At 39.7% G+C, this 16,685-nt stretch overlaps 2 protein-coding genes across 2 annotated transcripts in view; both read left to right on the top strand.

Moving 5' to 3' along the window:
* LOC139721806 (complement factor B-like) overlaps positions 1-11,064 on the top strand; it is a 48,945-nt gene extending 37,881 nt beyond the window's left edge. Inside the window, exons 15-16 of the mRNA XM_071633129.1 lie at positions 1,980-2,171; positions 10,997-11,064. Of these exons, the coding sequence (XP_071489230.1) occupies positions 1,980-2,171; positions 10,997-11,064 (260 nt within the window). The remainder of the gene's footprint in view (positions 1-1,979; positions 2,172-10,996) is intronic.
* LOC139721915 (complement factor B-like) overlaps positions 1-16,685 on the top strand; it is a 143,012-nt gene that overhangs the window by 124,388 nt on the left and 1,939 nt on the right. The gene's annotated exons all lie outside the window — the stretch shown is intronic.

Raw genomic sequence — 16,685 nt, 5'->3', positions numbered from 1 at the left:
CTTTCTAAATGGTTTACTTCTTTGTTCTTGTTTAACATTCATTCACGGTACAGGCGAGCAGGCTTCTTCAAAAATTATTGCATCTTTATAAATGTACAGCATAGATTCGTAAATACACTATGGAATGACTCTGTCTGTGAGTATATGTAATAGAGATTAATATGTACAAGAAGTTATTGATAAATCTAACGTCAATGAAAATAGCATACAATGTATACCTTCTGAAAAATCTGCGGATCACATAGTTGCACTAACTAAATGTAATTCCAATACATATTTTGTTTACATAGTATTATATTTTATGGATTTGAGGTTTGTATTTTGATTTAGACAACTATAAACACTGCAAAAACATCCGTGTTAGATTAAACACCATGGGTATTACATATAAAATAGATTAAGTGTCAATAGAGGACCACTCCCAAAGGTGTAGAAAGTATGTTCAACTGGCAATTCGTGGTGTTAATTTGACACTGTAGCTGGTGATATTTTTGACAATGCGCTATAGTGTTAATTCCACAATGGCATCGCAGGGTGTTGAGTTGATATTGCTGGTGTTAATGTCAATGGTATATCACCCACCCAGTGTCAATAGGAGACCACACCAACTGGTGCTACTGTGGTGTAAATGTGTTCATATCTGGTTTTTTTTTCCAAAATCAAGTACTTTATCGGAAAGTTCTCAGTCGTCATGTTGAACTTCAAAATCAACAAGAAGAACAGTAACTATAGGAAGAACATATATTAAAAAATACATTTTATACAAATGATGCACAGGATAGAGTGCGTTAGTGTAGGCGTAGTGCACTCGAGGGTATTTACAATTGTGAAACATGCACGAGGCGAAGCCGAGTGCATGTTGCACTACATTGTAAATACCCGAGAGTGAGCTACGCCTACACTAACGCCACGAAATAATCCTGTGCATCATTTGTTTTATAAAATGGGTCGAAAATTCGAAAACTAACATCATTTTTCAGCGTTTTTCACGTACCTTTGTGGGTCAAGACGTCCGAAGATGTTCGTCCCAAACTTTTACGCACGTCGCACTCGCGGAAGTCCCGCACATACAGTATAAGTATAATGGGGGGTTGGGTTTCCGGACACCCGCATGAAAACTTACTTATTTTACATAGAATATGCACCCTTTACCTTAAAGACTTGATATAGACTCCTCATATAGGCCTACTAGACAACATACTCTGAAAACGGCGTGAGAATTAACCTGCTAAATCGTTGGATTTGCTCTTCAAAGTGACTCCATGTACGCGTCCGGTCCCATAACGCTTGGTCTACTGTACTGTACAAAGTGTACGTATAGTACAGTATACGTACGTACGCCACATATGTTATGCACAAGGGAAGACAGGCCGGCCGGCCGGCAGCCCGAACTAGAAGTTGTTTACAGGATTGACAGCGCGTACGCGTATGCATGCAATTCATCAAAGGAGCCGCCGCGCGCACAGACGATCGGCAATCTACCATAGGATTACAGGCAGTGCAGTTGTACTGAAGTAAAGGAAGGAGGTGTGTCTCATTTCAGCGCTTCCTATTGGCTACATTCTTGAACCCATTTTATAATAAGTGATACCCGGAGGTGTTACTCCACAAATGAGCATCGGAAATTTAACACCAGCTTTAACACCATACTTAGCTCAGAACTTTCTGCAGTGAATAAATTGCTTAATCTGGGCCCTGTTGCATAAACGCTGAAATCAAACATAAGTCAGAAAAGTTAAGCGTTATATAAATTTCTGAAAACTCTATTGCGATTGATTCCATCTTCTTATGCAACAGTCAAGACAGTGCTTTTTCAGAGTTTATCTACGGACTGCTCAAGGACCACAAAAACAAAATCCAAAAATTCATACATGACACTATTGATTTATGTCGGGTTATAATGTAAAATTTTATACAGTAGATTGTCTGGAATGCCCCGTTAATGTCCCAGACCTATCTAATCTGCACTGTTTTTCAAGGGCTCACCAATCGTAAAACCGACGAGCACGATGAAAAATCACAGGAGTTTAAAGTCACCGAAGCCATTTGGCATGAAGACTATTGGAAGCGTGATGTCCCCTTAGATGATATAGGCCTTCTTAAATTGGATCACGACGCGGTGCTTGGCCCTTACGTCAGAACTGTATGCCTTCCATATCGGGAAAATACAGGTATGTCTTCATAATTCTATTTCAAATTTTACATGTATAGACGATGACATCAGTTTCATACTTCGCAGCAAAACATGTGTGGCATTGACGATTAATATACACTCTATTTTGGAAAAGGGAAGTGATAGCCAATATTCCAATTACGTACTATTTTTGTGTGTATGTATGTACGTATGTATGTATACACATTGATACAAAGATTATATACATATGTATGCGTACACACACACACACATATATATATATGATTATATCTAGTATGTGTGTGTGTGTGTGTGTGTACGTATATAGTAAACACAAGTAATCTCATGTATTTTGCTGTATTCTATATTCTTTATTCTATTTTGTATGACGTGCATAGTTGTTGCCTCAAGGTGGTTATGAGAAAGACTCAAAAGACTAGTAACTGCATGGCAAGGAGATCCCTTTTGTTCAAACTCAGTGATTGGGTACTTAGAGACTGAATGTCGGCAGATATTTTGTCCCTCTTGGCTCACTTTTGAAGAAGATCTATAATCCATGCTTAGGTTAACCCTATTAAGCCCAAGCTATTTTGACCCTTCGCAAGCCCGGGGGGTGGGGGGGGGGGGGGGGTACTCCTGTGGTAATTACCACAGGACGGTACCACAGGACAGTACCACAAGACAGTACCACAGGAAAGTACCACAGGACAGTACCACAGGACAGTACCACAGGAATTGTCCTGTGGTATTTTGGGACATACCACAGGACGGTACCACAGGAATTCCTGTGGTATTTTGGGACGTACCACAGGGCAGTACCACAGGAAAGTACCACAGGACCGGTACCACAGGAATTCCTGTGGTATTTTGGGACGTACCACAGGGCAGTACCACAGGACTAGTACCACAGAACAGTACCACAGGACAGTTCCTGTGGTATTTTGGGACAGTACCACAGGTCGATCATTACCACACAGCATTACCACAGGGCAGTACCACACAGCATTTCCATGGTACCACAGGAGAGTACCACACAGGATAGATCGAAAAAAAAAAATCTGGGAGAATTTTAGCCACATATCAAGAAATATTCCTGATAGGTGCGTGATGGATTTCAGGACATACATGGCCCTACTTAAAGGACAAGTTCACCTTCATAGACATGTGGGTTGAGTGAATGCAGCAATATTAGTAGAACACATCAGTGAGAGTTTGAGCAAAATCGGACAATCCGTTAAAAAGTTATGAATTTTTTAAGTTTCTGCTCAGTCACGGCTGGATGAAAAGACTACTATAGCTTGTGATGTCACATGAGTACAACGATGTAAAGAAAGAATAAAGAAAATTCAACATATTTCCATTTTTCTCGCATAACAAAAGAAAACTCGACTTCTCTCTTTCAGAAGGCAGGGGGAATAATATTACCCTTAACATACGTCAGTAGCAAGTCAAAGAAATGTGCACTTTATTCAAAAAGTAAAGTTTTGTGAAATTCTCTTTTTATTTTCCTTGTATAGTTGTACGCATGTGACATCATACACTGTAGTAGTCTTCTCTTCCAGCAGTGACTGCGCAGATACTTAAAATATTCGTAACTTTTGAACGGATTGTCCAATTTTCCTCAAACTTTCACTGATGTGTTCTACTAATATTGCTGCATTCTCTCAATCCTTATGTGTATGAAGGTGGACTTGTCCTTTAATAACCTGTCCTACTCCTAACAAATAACCTCAAACGAGAGTCTAATGGCCAAGTGCCAATCTAGTCCTATAATAGATCTATATAGTCATATTCTATTCCTAGGTAGCCATCGACCGTATCAGTATATATATATATATGGCCGTCTATCCGTAAAGCATTAAGGCATGGTTACTAACTCAATTATACTTTATTATCAAGATATGAAATTACACTTCATAACAATATCTATGATATTGGGAATAACATAACATAATTAGACAATCTTTCATAAAGTTCAAAGTAAGTTCCATCATTAATATTTTGACTTTTTAAGTCATATATTTTAAGTCATATAAGTCATATAATCCTCCTTATTGTTTACAAGATATGTAATAATCTTGCCCCATCTTATCTTAAAGATTTAATTTCCTTCCGCTCCTCCACTTCAACCCGTTCTCTTCGTTCTTCCTCCGCTCTCCAATTATCACGTGGTCCCCGCACCTGTACACGTTATGGTGATAGGACCTTTTCAGTTATTTCCCCACTTCTTTGGAATGAACTCCCTTTTTATATTCGTAACGCTGAAAATGTTGATAGGTTTAAGTCATTGTTGAAAACTCATCTGTTTACACAACCTTAATTTTGCTGTTGTTGCTGCTGTCGTTATCATAATATGTACATAATGCTGTATTTTGTTTCTACGTTATATATATTATTTTTTTCCCCGATTTGATGCGCTTAGAAACATCAGTATTAAGCGCTATATAAATGTTATTCATTATCATTATCATTATCATTATATATGTATTTTCTAAAATCTAGAGTGGTTTTTATGAATATTCATGAGCTATGTAAAAATTTGTACCACAGGAGTACCACAGGAGTACCACAGGAGTACCACAGAAGTCCTTATGAAATTTCTCATGCTTTACATCAGCACTTTCACTAAATAGGTAATACTGTAGGAGTATAGGACAGGATAAGTAATGGCAAATCAATTGCTATAATTCACAGCATAGCTTATCCATCAATTAATTGAGGAATATTAATATGTGCTTTTTTGTTTGTATTTTTGTTATACTCCTGTGTGGTACTGCTGTTTGATATTCTCCTGATGTGATAGTCCTCTGGTATAAAATGTTAAGAAAAAAAAAGAGTATCCTGTAGCATTTTTCTGTGGTACCCACGAATTTAATTTGCTGTGTGGTACTTCTGTGTGGAATAGCACCATATTGTGATTTTCATGTGGGATTTTGGACAGTTCCTGTGGTACTCTCCTGTGGTATACATCGAAAATTACCACAGGAATTCCTGTCGTACTGTCCTGTGGTACGTCCCAAAATTCCACAGGACAATTCGTGTGGTACTGTCCTGTGGTACGTCCCAAAATACCACAGGACAAGTCATGTGGTACTGTCCTGTGGTACTATCCTGTGGTACTTTCCTGTGGTATTGTCCTGTGGTACTGCCCTGTGGTACTGCCATGTGGTACTGTCCTGTGGTACGTCCCAAAATACCACAGGACAAGTCGTGTGGTACTGTCCTGTGGTACTATCCTGTGGTACTGTCCTGTGGTACGTCCCAAAATACCACAGGACAAGTCGTGTGGTACTGTCCTGTGGTACTATCCTGTGGTACTGTCCTGTGGTACTGCCCTGTGGTACGTCCCAAAATACCACAGGACAAGTCGTGTGGTACTGTCCTGTGGTACTATCCTGTGGTACTTTCCTGTGGTACTGTCCTGTGGTACTTTCCTGTGGTATTGTCCTGTGGTACTGCCCTGTGGTACTGTCCTGTGGTACGTCCCAAAATACCACAGGACAAGTCGTGAGGTACTGTCCTGTGGTAATATCCTGTGATACTGTCCTGTGGTACTGTCCTGTGGTATGTCCCAAAATACCACAGGACAAGTCGTGTGGTACTGTCCTGTGGTACTATCCTGTGGTACTTTCCTGTGGTACTGTCCTGTGGTACTGCCCTGTGGTACGTCCCAAAATACCACAGGACAAGTCGTGTGGTACTGTCCTGTGGTACTATCCTGTGGTACTGTCCTGTGGTACTGTCCTGTGGTACTGCCCTCGTGGTACTGCCCTGTGGTACGTCCCAAAATACCACAGGAGAAGTCGTGAGGTACTGTCCTGTGGTACTATCCTGTGGTACTGTCCTGTGGTACGTCCCAAAATACCACAGGACAATTCCTGTGGTACTGTCCTGTGGTACTATCCTGTGGTACTCTCCTGTGGTACTGTCCTGTGGAACTGCCCTGTGGTACTGTCCTGTGGTACGTCCTAAAATACCACAGAACAATTCGTGTGGTACTGTCCTGTGGTACTATCCTGTGGTACTTTCCTGTTGTACTCTCCTGTGGTACGTCCCAAAATACCACAGGACAATTCATGTGGTACTGTCCTGTGGTACTGCTGTGTGGTATACGTCCCAAAATACCACAGGACAATTTGTGTGTATACTGTCTTGTGGTACTGTCCTGTGGAACTTTCCTGTGGTAATGTCCTGTGGTACTGCCCTGTGGTACATCCCAGAGTACCACACGAGCCTGTGACACAGTACCACACAGTTCCTGTGTTAACATATATTTGTGTGGTACATTGTGTGGTACCAACCAGTACCACAGGGAGTACCACATGAGCCTGTAAAACAGTACCACACAGTTCCTGTGGTAACATTTATTTATGTGGTACATTGTGTGGTACTGACAAGTACTACAGGGAGTACCCTACAAGCCTGTGGTACAGTACCACACAGTTCCTGTGGTAACATTACAAGTGTGTGGTACATTGTGTGGTACCGACAAGTACCACAGGGAGTACCACAGGACTTTTTTGTTAGGGACAGGACAATTTGTGTGTATACTGTCTTGTGGTACTGCCCTGTGGTACTTTCCTGTGGCAATGTCCTGTGGTACTGCCCTGTGGTACATCCCCGAGTACCACACGAGCCTGTGACACAGTACCACACAGTTCCTGTGTTAACATATATCTGTGTGGTACATTGTGTGGTACCAACCAGTACCACAGGAAGTACCACATGAGCCTGTAAAACAGTACCACACAGTTCCTGTGGTAACATTTATTTATGTGGTACATTGTGTGGTACTGACAAGTACTACAGGGAGTACCCTACAAGCCTGTGGTACAGTACCACGCAGTTCCTGTGGTAACATTACAAGTGTGTGGTACATTGTGTGGTACCGACAAGTACCACAGGGAGTACCACAGGACTTTTTTGTTAGGGCCCTATATAACTTGTTTATTATTTGATGCATCATCATATTTGGCAAATGGGTAGAGTAACTCATACTCTATATACATGACTCTTAAAACATCCGAGTCAGAAATGACCCGGAACTGGGTCCGTTGGGGTCAAACACCGTTCCGGGTCAGAAATGACAAGGAATGGGGTCAGATATGACCCATTCAGAGTCATGAATTGGGTCAGGGTGACCCAATTCGGGGTCTTCGTGACCAAATTCCAAGTCATTTTTGACCCGGAACGGTGTGTGACCTCAACGGCCCAGTTCCGGGTCAGTTCTGACTCGGATGTTTTAAGAGTGTACATTTGAATTTTCTCATGGTCACCCACGGAGGGCGCTATTTACCAAAATATAAAGAAATTCATAGAAATATGCTAAAAACTTGATTTTTCTGCATAATTTCTTTATCCCCATTATATATGTCTTATTATAGACCAATAATTTTCATATTTGCCACAAAAGATAAGTGGAATCTTATCATTTGTTATGGTTCAATTTCTCAAGGTCACCACATGGAGTTGCGATTCATATCAACATAAAGAAATACATTATGAGACCTGATAAGAAATGTTTGGGATGGGTACATGTATAGTCATAGTTATGACATTTAATATTATCATAATAGAGGAATTTTGAGACTGCAGATTGATAATATGATAAACTGATGATATTAAAAGCTTAACTTGGCTGAAGGAATCAAAATAACTCAAAACAGAAGGGCAATCTCTAGAAAATACTATTTTTTCAATTATCTCTATCATATGTTTTATTCTTTTGTCACCTAAAAACAAAGGAAATAGTAAGAAAAACTTTCCGGAAAAATAATTACTTCAAATTTTGTTTCTTCAACAAATTTCAGCCAAGAAACACCCATTTCATACACTGTGATACTGTTAAATGAAATGGGGACAGAAAAAAAGAGATTCAAAATCTGACTGACATGGTTATCAGTTTATGGTCGCCATGGCAACCAGCAACATTATATATAGCTGAATTATATATCAAAATGTTTGCAATAAGATTTGAGGAAAAATCACCAAATGTGGTTGAAATCGGATAAAGGGCGAAGGAGTAGGGGGCACATTGTCCTCCCCCCCCCCCCCCCCTTTGGCTTTATGGGATTAATGGTAACGGTAGAACTCTGTGGGAGAATAGCAAGGTTACAAGTTAGTCCGGCAAGTAAGAGGTTACCCTTTGTGTATAAAACTATGTCAATACCTAGTATTATCATCAAAATGATCATAACTATAGCTCTTTCAATATTGCCATGGTAACTATCATCATTATCATCATGCTAATTATGTAATTACATCAGTTAATATACCAAGAAGATGGATCCCACCTCCCTGCATACCATGCTGAAGTGAAGGTCCTTATGTCAGATATTTGGCTCCGGCTGGATTTTCGTGCCAAAATTGTTTTTTTACTGGCTAACTTTATCAACTTGGGGGGGGGGGGGGTTGCTGATTCCGAAATTTAAGAGTACTATATTTTTCCGAACCCGTAGTCTGCCGCCACTTTGAAATTCAAAAGGGCCGCCTCTAATAATGAGTCTTTTGCCTTTTGCTCGACTTGTAAGGAATGAAAATCACATTAATTAAATGATGCGTTACCCATGTTTCTGATACCACAGATTTCACTAAAATCATCAGCCATGTTTCACCTCATCAGGCTTGGCAGCCATTTTGAATTTCGACATGGCCCCCAATTCAAAATAGGTTTTGTGCTATATCTCAACTGAGTGATTAAAAGCATTGAGATTGGTGACGCTGCTGGCTGCCATGTTGAATTTCAATGAGGCCGCCAATTCAGAATAAGCTTTGTCCCATTTCTCAAAATTGTGAGCAATGATTATCATTAGAATCGCAGCAATATCCATGTCTGTGATACCAACAATCTGGGCCCTGTTGCATAAAACCCTTACCGCTGGACTTACCGCTCCTTTCTAGCGGTAAGTCTTCAAATTAGCGGTAAATTTTATAATCCTTGATGCTGATTGGCTGTGACACCTTATTTTGACGGTAGTTACCATTGAAATTCAACGGTAAGTTTTATGCAACGGGCCCCTGATAGGCTACGGTCACAACTCAGAGCGGCGACCGACCGATTTGTAGCCTGCTCGGTCGCTGCTGAAATTTTGGCACCGCTCAGCAGTTTTTGGAGATGCTGAGCAGGCTGTAAAACCCTAGCGATGTCCGAGCATTGCCATGTCGATTTCCCGTCGGTCACCGATCGATTTTCAGTAAAATTTTGGCGAAATATGGGGATCTGCAACGCGCAGAGTCCGAGCAGTCACCGAGCGATGTCCCATCGGCAACTGGACAATTTCCCACCGGCCACCGGCCGATTTTTACGAAATCGCTCAGCGACCGACGGGTGATCGATATTAAAGTCATCTACCGGTGATCCGTAGGCGTACCGACGGCCACCCGCCGGTCTCTGCCGGAAATTTCTCACGAGCGACCTGTGTTTATTAATGTACCAATGTGATTTGTGATGTGTTAATTAATGAATTAATTGATTAAGATAAAACTCGAGGCAAAAGATCTAAGAGTTAGATTATCAACTAACAAACCTCACCTATGTCATACCACAGATAACTAGAAATTAGGAAATAAAACAAAAGGGAGGAACACCCAAGATGGAAAAAAGATTGGAATAGATTGGATTTTTCCAAAATATCTTGTTTGCTTCTATATTTTACAGTATTTTTATATGCCTATTTAATTTCATATTTTACTTTTCTCAATCTCTTGACATTCATTTCTTCTTCAATCAATAAGGCCTTTAATGAATGATAAGGTTACCAAATCAAACCGTATTCCACTTCGTCAACATATCAACACTGACTTTTAGCTTTTATTTCTTTTGCCCCAAAGTGGTTGCCTCTGACTTCCATGTCCCTCATATTGGTTGCCAAGATGTTGAGATGCTGAGATGTTGGTGAGGTTTCCTTGCCTCTTATCCCTCTCCCTGCTTCTTCCAAATTACGCTAGATTATCTTCTCCATGTATAGTCCCTGGTTTCCTTCAGTGCTTCTGTCATTTTTATCTTAATATTTTTAGTCCCTAAATCGCTCGACGGCGACTGCCCGATCTATTCTCTTGGTTTTCTTCTGTGCTGTTGTCATTTTTGTGTCTATTATTTTTGTTCCCTAAATCGCTCGGCAGTGACCGCTCGATTAGGTCAGTGCCTGGGCGGTTCCCGCTCGGACATCGAGCGTATTTTGGGCAGCAAGTGCAAACTGGTCGGTCGCCGCTGAAATTTTAACTCCGCGTTAAAACTTAGCGGCGACCGACCGATGCCCTAAAAATCAGTGGCGCCTGGTCGGTCTCTGGTCGGTCACCGGTCGGTGTCAGACCGGTTTTGGCTAAAAACTCGCCGACCGGTCGCCGAGCTGGCTGATGGGGTTGTGACCGTAGCCGTAAGTTAATTCTAAAATCACACACGGCCGGGTCACAAAACAGATTTGATCCAGGTGAAAATGAGCCGGATAAGTCCCGGAATGGAGGGTTATTAATGCTGTAGTCACTCACTGCCGGATTTTGAACCGAGTCCATAAGGAATCAAAACCGTGTCGACCCGGTTTGAGCCGATGAGACCCGTAATGACTCGTATCAAACTGTATAAAAATCCGCTTTAATGTATCCTTTTCGACCACTATCGACCCGTGTCAACCCGCTTCGACCCGTATTGAACACGGATGTAAACCTTGTCATCATTTTGTTGCGCATGGAGGCAATGCTGTAGACGGCAAGGGTCCATAAGGTTTTACTCTGCGGGCTGCAGCGGGTCAATGCGGTTCGAACCGGGTCATTTCGGATGTCAATACGGAATTGAAATCCGTAAGAAAATTCTGAACATGACCAAAATGATTTCACCGCCGTATCGTAACCCTCGGAATCCATCAGGAATTGACACGGGCTACGATGCAGGCCAATGCGGGTCTCTACCACTCGAACTGGGTCGATGCGGTTAAGATTAATTCCTTATGGACCCGGTGCGACATCCGGCCGTCTGTGACTCTAGCATTAATCATTGCTTTTTGTCTGCCTTATTGTGAAGCACTAATACTGGATTTTTGTTTTATTTGCAAATGGTAGATTATGCCTCTAAAGAGTATGCTACTTAGATGATGCTTTTAAGAGTTAAAATATTGATGAAATCTTTGAAGGTTTTCTTGGTGGTAGAATGCTTGTTGGAAGAAGGTTTAACGTTGCACCACACTTTCTTTCTAAATAGGAATTTACGTGGAACTTAAATGGGCCTACACACTCTTGACTTTTCGGCAAGATTATCCTTGCTACTTTCAAGAGAATAAAAAAGAACATTATTGGTGGAGCGTCGTGAGCGCGTATAGGCCTACCCTTTTCAGAGCCACTATGACTATACAAATGATAGCATCTGCACATCTAATGAGCACCGTTCAAAATGTTAAATCCCCACCACGATAGCAACAAAAATTCATGATTTCAGTGCAAGCAACAACCAAAAATTGAAATGGATTGATGATGGGATGACCATACATAGAATACAATGCACTTTGTTATTGCATTGAGGCATTAGGGTAGGCAAAACAAGAGAATGTGACATGACAATATTGTGACTTAGTGGTCATACATATAAAGAATAACCAGATGTACAATTTGGAGTGAAAATGATAAGGCAGGATGATAACAAAAGAAAAGAATGTGAAATGATCATGTGGTGATAGATTTAACTAGTCATTTGGAGATGGTATGGAACGAAAACAAACAATACCCTAAAGGTGTTAATACATGTTGTAGTTCTTGATGCCTTGTTATATTGTGGAGCACATATCAAGCAGATAATGTATCTTTTCCATTCATTATCATATTGAGTATGACGTAACTGCATAGGAAATAAATGCCCTATCACTTTGTATGGCATCAATGCCCTGAGCATCAAAACAAAATATTGTCCGTGGAGCAGGGTTTGAAATTTTTGCAATATCATTTGGTTGGGAGATGGACTCTGCAATGATGTTACACATTAGTGGCTGAATTTCACTGACAGTGATCATAACGTCCTATGACCTGAATATGAAGTTCTATTGTTGTTGTTGCTGTTGTTGTTGTTGTTGTTGTTCTTCTTCTTCTTCTTCTTCTTCTTCTTCTTCTTCTTCTTCTTATTTCCAGAATGAGAAATAATTTCAAATATTGTTTTTTTTAACAGACAGTAAATTCTGGAGATTCACCAAAATGCACACCTGGTAATACAGAATTCCTTATAACAGATTATATTGTCAATAGACACACTCTCTAAATTCCTCAGATTTAGGAGGGATAAAACCAGAATTAGATTGAAAACGTCATTCACAATATACAAGTCAATGTAACTTTTGAGCTTAATTTTGGATTTGTCCCTATCCACAATCTCACAGATTAATTTCCAATCTAGTATTTAGATAGCAAGATTTGATGAAAGCGAAACCAAATAGAACTACTTTCTTAAGTCTCCCTGTATAAAACATGCAAATCTTGGGTTTGAGGCGAAAGGGCAAGATGCATAGCAAAGAGAAAACAAAATGGATCACTGTTTGTCAAGGTCGGAAAGGATAGCAAAAGGCTGGCCAAATCATCTCAAGAAAATCTTTTAAAAAAAGATCAGAGACCACTGACAGGCACACTAGCAGGTTTTATGTGGAAAAACAACCTTTCCATCTCTCCGTGACAGGATAACAAGTCTTTTAGAATAACAAGATTTCCAGTCAGTTTACCACCACGGCTGTTATGATAGCGTTGCATAGATAATGAGAAAGTGCAGATATCTAAAAAGATTTAGGGAAACATCATTTTCATCTATTATACTCTGCCACCATAAAGGGCTGACTTTTCCGATCAGATTCAATAATATAATGGAACGCAGCACAAGTTGACTGCGCATTAGCTGAGAAAAACTGTTGGATATTTGATATTCACAGGATATTCATGATATAAGTTGTGAGATTCAAAGTAGCCTTTTGCAAAGGTGATTATACCCAGCAAGCACAGAACATTTCCTTGACGTTTTTTTAGGTTCCGTATATCTTCGTATCAAATAGACGTTTTAAAACGTACTTACAACCTCAAAGTGGGGACTTAGCATTTACCGCAAAGCACATGTTCTTTTTTTTTTTAAAAAAAACGTTTTAAAAACTTCAATCGACGTTACAAAACTTTTTTATCATGTCTCACGTCTTCGTCATTTATAAACGTTCACAAAACGTTTTTATTTAGGCCTCTACGTCGACCTCGTCTTTAATGAACGTTTGCAAAACATTTTCATTTGGTCCGCTTCGTGTTTGTCATAGGTTTCTTTGGTATGAATATTCATGCCTATTTATGAATATTCAAATAAGAAAATATAAGATTCGAAAACAAGAGGAAATAAATAAAATACATCGAAATCTAAAGATTTATGGTAGGTTCAAACTTTCTGTGGTAAAAAATAAACTTACCTACTTATTTTTCAGTTATTCACAATTTCAAATGTTGTTATGAAGATTTATTTGTATATGTTTATAGGCCTAATTAAGGTGTGTATGACTTAATTTTAGTAACCCTGTCTTCATGCATTGCATCATTTAATCAATTGGAAATAGGATGTAGTATAGGTATAGGTGTTAGGACATTAGGTACAGGTTAGGATAGGATATAAGATTAGGATTACGGTACATTAATCTCAGATTGTGTCAGTATATCTCATAACTATTTTTAAAAAAATACCCAATAAGAAAAAGAAATCTTAAAGGGTGTTCTAGACGGAAATAAAAGGTTCTCTAAACGTTCTGGAACGGATCATGAGATTTTTTAGACGTTCTTAAAACGTTTTTTGAACGTTCTAGACGGTTTTCAAAAGTTTTCTAGACGTCCGCAGAACGTTCTGAATTTTCTTAAAATGTTTTATTGACGTCTATAACGTCCAAAAGGTTTCTGCAGGTTTTTAAAAATTCCGAATGTTTTTTTTTTAACGTAAAAAAAAAAACGTTTATATAACGTCAATTTGAAACGTCTTAAATACGTCGAAAACCTTCCACAACAAGACGTTCTCAAAGCGTTTTGACAAAACGGCCAAAATACGAATTTGGAACGTTTCCAGAACGTTCAGAAAACGTTCAAATGTTAGCTTGGTAGCAGTGGACTCGCATACGGCGGGCGTGTACTCGCGCACACAGCGATCGGATAGGAGCGAGTACTCTCTCAGCTCGTCGGTCGCACGCTGTGTGTGCGAAGTCCATTGCTCTCTGGGTTCTTGTGCTTAAATTATAGCTGCCTCTACACAAAGCTATGAGTTTCATTGCTCTGATGCAGAGTTGTGAACATCATCGTGTCGAAAGTGAGACAATGAGAAGACTAATTCTGTCCAAATTAAAAACCCATGATAACAAGGGTCTTTTAGCATTAGCAAATGTAAATAAGCCATCTGACTGTATAGTATACTGTATTTTATTTCATGTATCACAAAAACTTGTGTCTGTTTGAGGGACCATAACGTAAAATAGGAACCGTTTCAAACTTTTGAACTGGAAAATTATTTTCTGATTGTTGTCAAATGTTTTAACTTAAAATACACTGAATGAGATTAATGAAGACTAGTGTCTTTACTTGAGAACATCAATGGTGATCCAGGTCTTTTCAACATAAAAATAATCTGAACTAGAAGTGTCGCTATGGCGACTGGTATGCCTCCGCCATAATGCATGATTATCCTGATAGTACATGTGGACAATGTGTGATTACATTTTTACCAAATTGGCAAAATATTGAAATGACATGTTTGTCATAAATGTGTTGAATGTTCACCTTCCTTGACCTAGGTTTAATTGGATTAATAAGAGACCATGCATTTGGGGATTTAAGGACTTTAACTTGACTTTGACCCTTTCATAAGTTTATGCATTGAGTAATTTCAAGGTATGGAGAAAGAGTGCAATTTCTGTATTGAATAGTAAATTGTTACCATTTTCATCTGGCCTTTGACCATAAAATTCATGAGCAGAATCACTGTCAGGCAGAACATGCATAAATATGTACCGGTACTAAGTTTCAAGATAACTTGAGCCACTTCCGAGATATGAGGGAAGAAGTACGTTCAGCACTTTCACTTTCACTTGACCTTTGACGTTTTTGGCCAAAAAAAAAAAATCCCAGAGAATCTCTATTGGGTTATACATGCATACACCAAGATGAAAGAAAAAATAATCCTGCTGGCATTGCATAAATATGAGGGGAAAAGTAACATTTTGAAGTGTTACCCTTGACTTTTGACCCAAGGAACCACAAATTTCCCAGATAATCACTGTCTGTCAGTGCATGCTTATATACGATGTTCCATGAAGATACCTTTTAACAATTTCCAAGATACAAAGATAAAAGTAAAATTTGAACATTTTAACTTAACCTTTTGACCTTTGACCTTTGACCTCATGACCCAAACTTTCACCAGAGCATCTTGATTGGGTATAATGTAAACACTAAGTTCCAAGAAAATATCTTCAGCATTGCTTAGTAGATATAAGTGACATAGTGAAATTTCAAGCATTTGACCTTGACCTTTTGACCTTTGACCTTAAGCATGTGCACCCAAAAGTTGATAGGCACAACTTCACCCCCTAATACACATAAATGCCACGTTTTGTTAGGATACCTCAAAAGGTTTTTTTTTTTTTTTTTTGTTACGCTGTCCACAAAATTCATTACGGACGGACGGACTGACGGACAACCGGAATGCATAATGCCTCCGGTACCACTTCGTGGCGGAGGCATAAAAAGAAAAAATTAATCAATGAAAATACATAGAGGAAGCTGATGTTGTGAAGTCAAACCAGTTATGTATAAAAGTGACTTTGTGTAAAGTGAGAAACTTCTATGTAAATCTGCAAGTGATATCTAAAATCAAGATGAAGAAAGTGGAGTCAGAGGTCCAGCAAAAGTAGCTGCCAAAACTAGGAAATAACTTTCCAAAAGCAACCTGTGGAAGTTTATGGGTTCTCAATCTCTCTAAGAAATAAGTTCTGCATTAAAACTGACTGGCCCGGTCACACAGCCCAAAAGTCGCGTAAACGCATGAATCACGTACGAAATTCGAGCCTTACGCGATACATGCGCGATTTGCGCATTTCATGAGTTTGTCTGACGTGATATAGTTGTCCGCAGATGTGCGCCGGATCGGCGCTTTACGCGATTCCAGGTTTTGAGCAGCTCAAAACTCGGCTTCGAGTAAAAGTTTACCCAGTATTGCGCTGTTTTACGAAATTTATGCGAAGTTTACCTAGTTCTTGAGCGAACAACGCGCGAAATATGCGTGGAATATCAGTGATCGTTCGGGAAAATATTGCAACTATCGCATTCATGCGCGAATTATGCGCGATTCATACGCAGTTCATTAGTGAATATGCAGAGACTATGCGTGGTTTACAGTGGACATCAGTCGTCGCGCACAACGGAATTCGCCCTATTTGGGGCCTTAATGTGCCCATGCGCTTAAAGTGCGTACAACACAGTGAGTGATATTTGCCTGATCTTTCCGTGATCTGACCAGGCCTTAAAGGGGATTGCTAGTAACTGATCAGTGGGAACCAGTCAAGTGGTTATGCTG

This window comes from Diadema antillarum, unplaced genomic scaffold (genome assembly GCF_040938485.1).
Source record: "Diadema antillarum isolate AM-2024a unplaced genomic scaffold, OU_Dant_1.0 scf00000151, whole genome shotgun sequence".
Classification (NCBI taxonomy): domain Eukaryota; kingdom Metazoa; phylum Echinodermata; class Echinoidea; order Diadematoida; family Diadematidae; genus Diadema; species Diadema antillarum.
The sequence above is the reverse complement of the archived record's forward strand: the minus strand, read 5'-3'. Positions and strand labels throughout refer to the sequence as shown.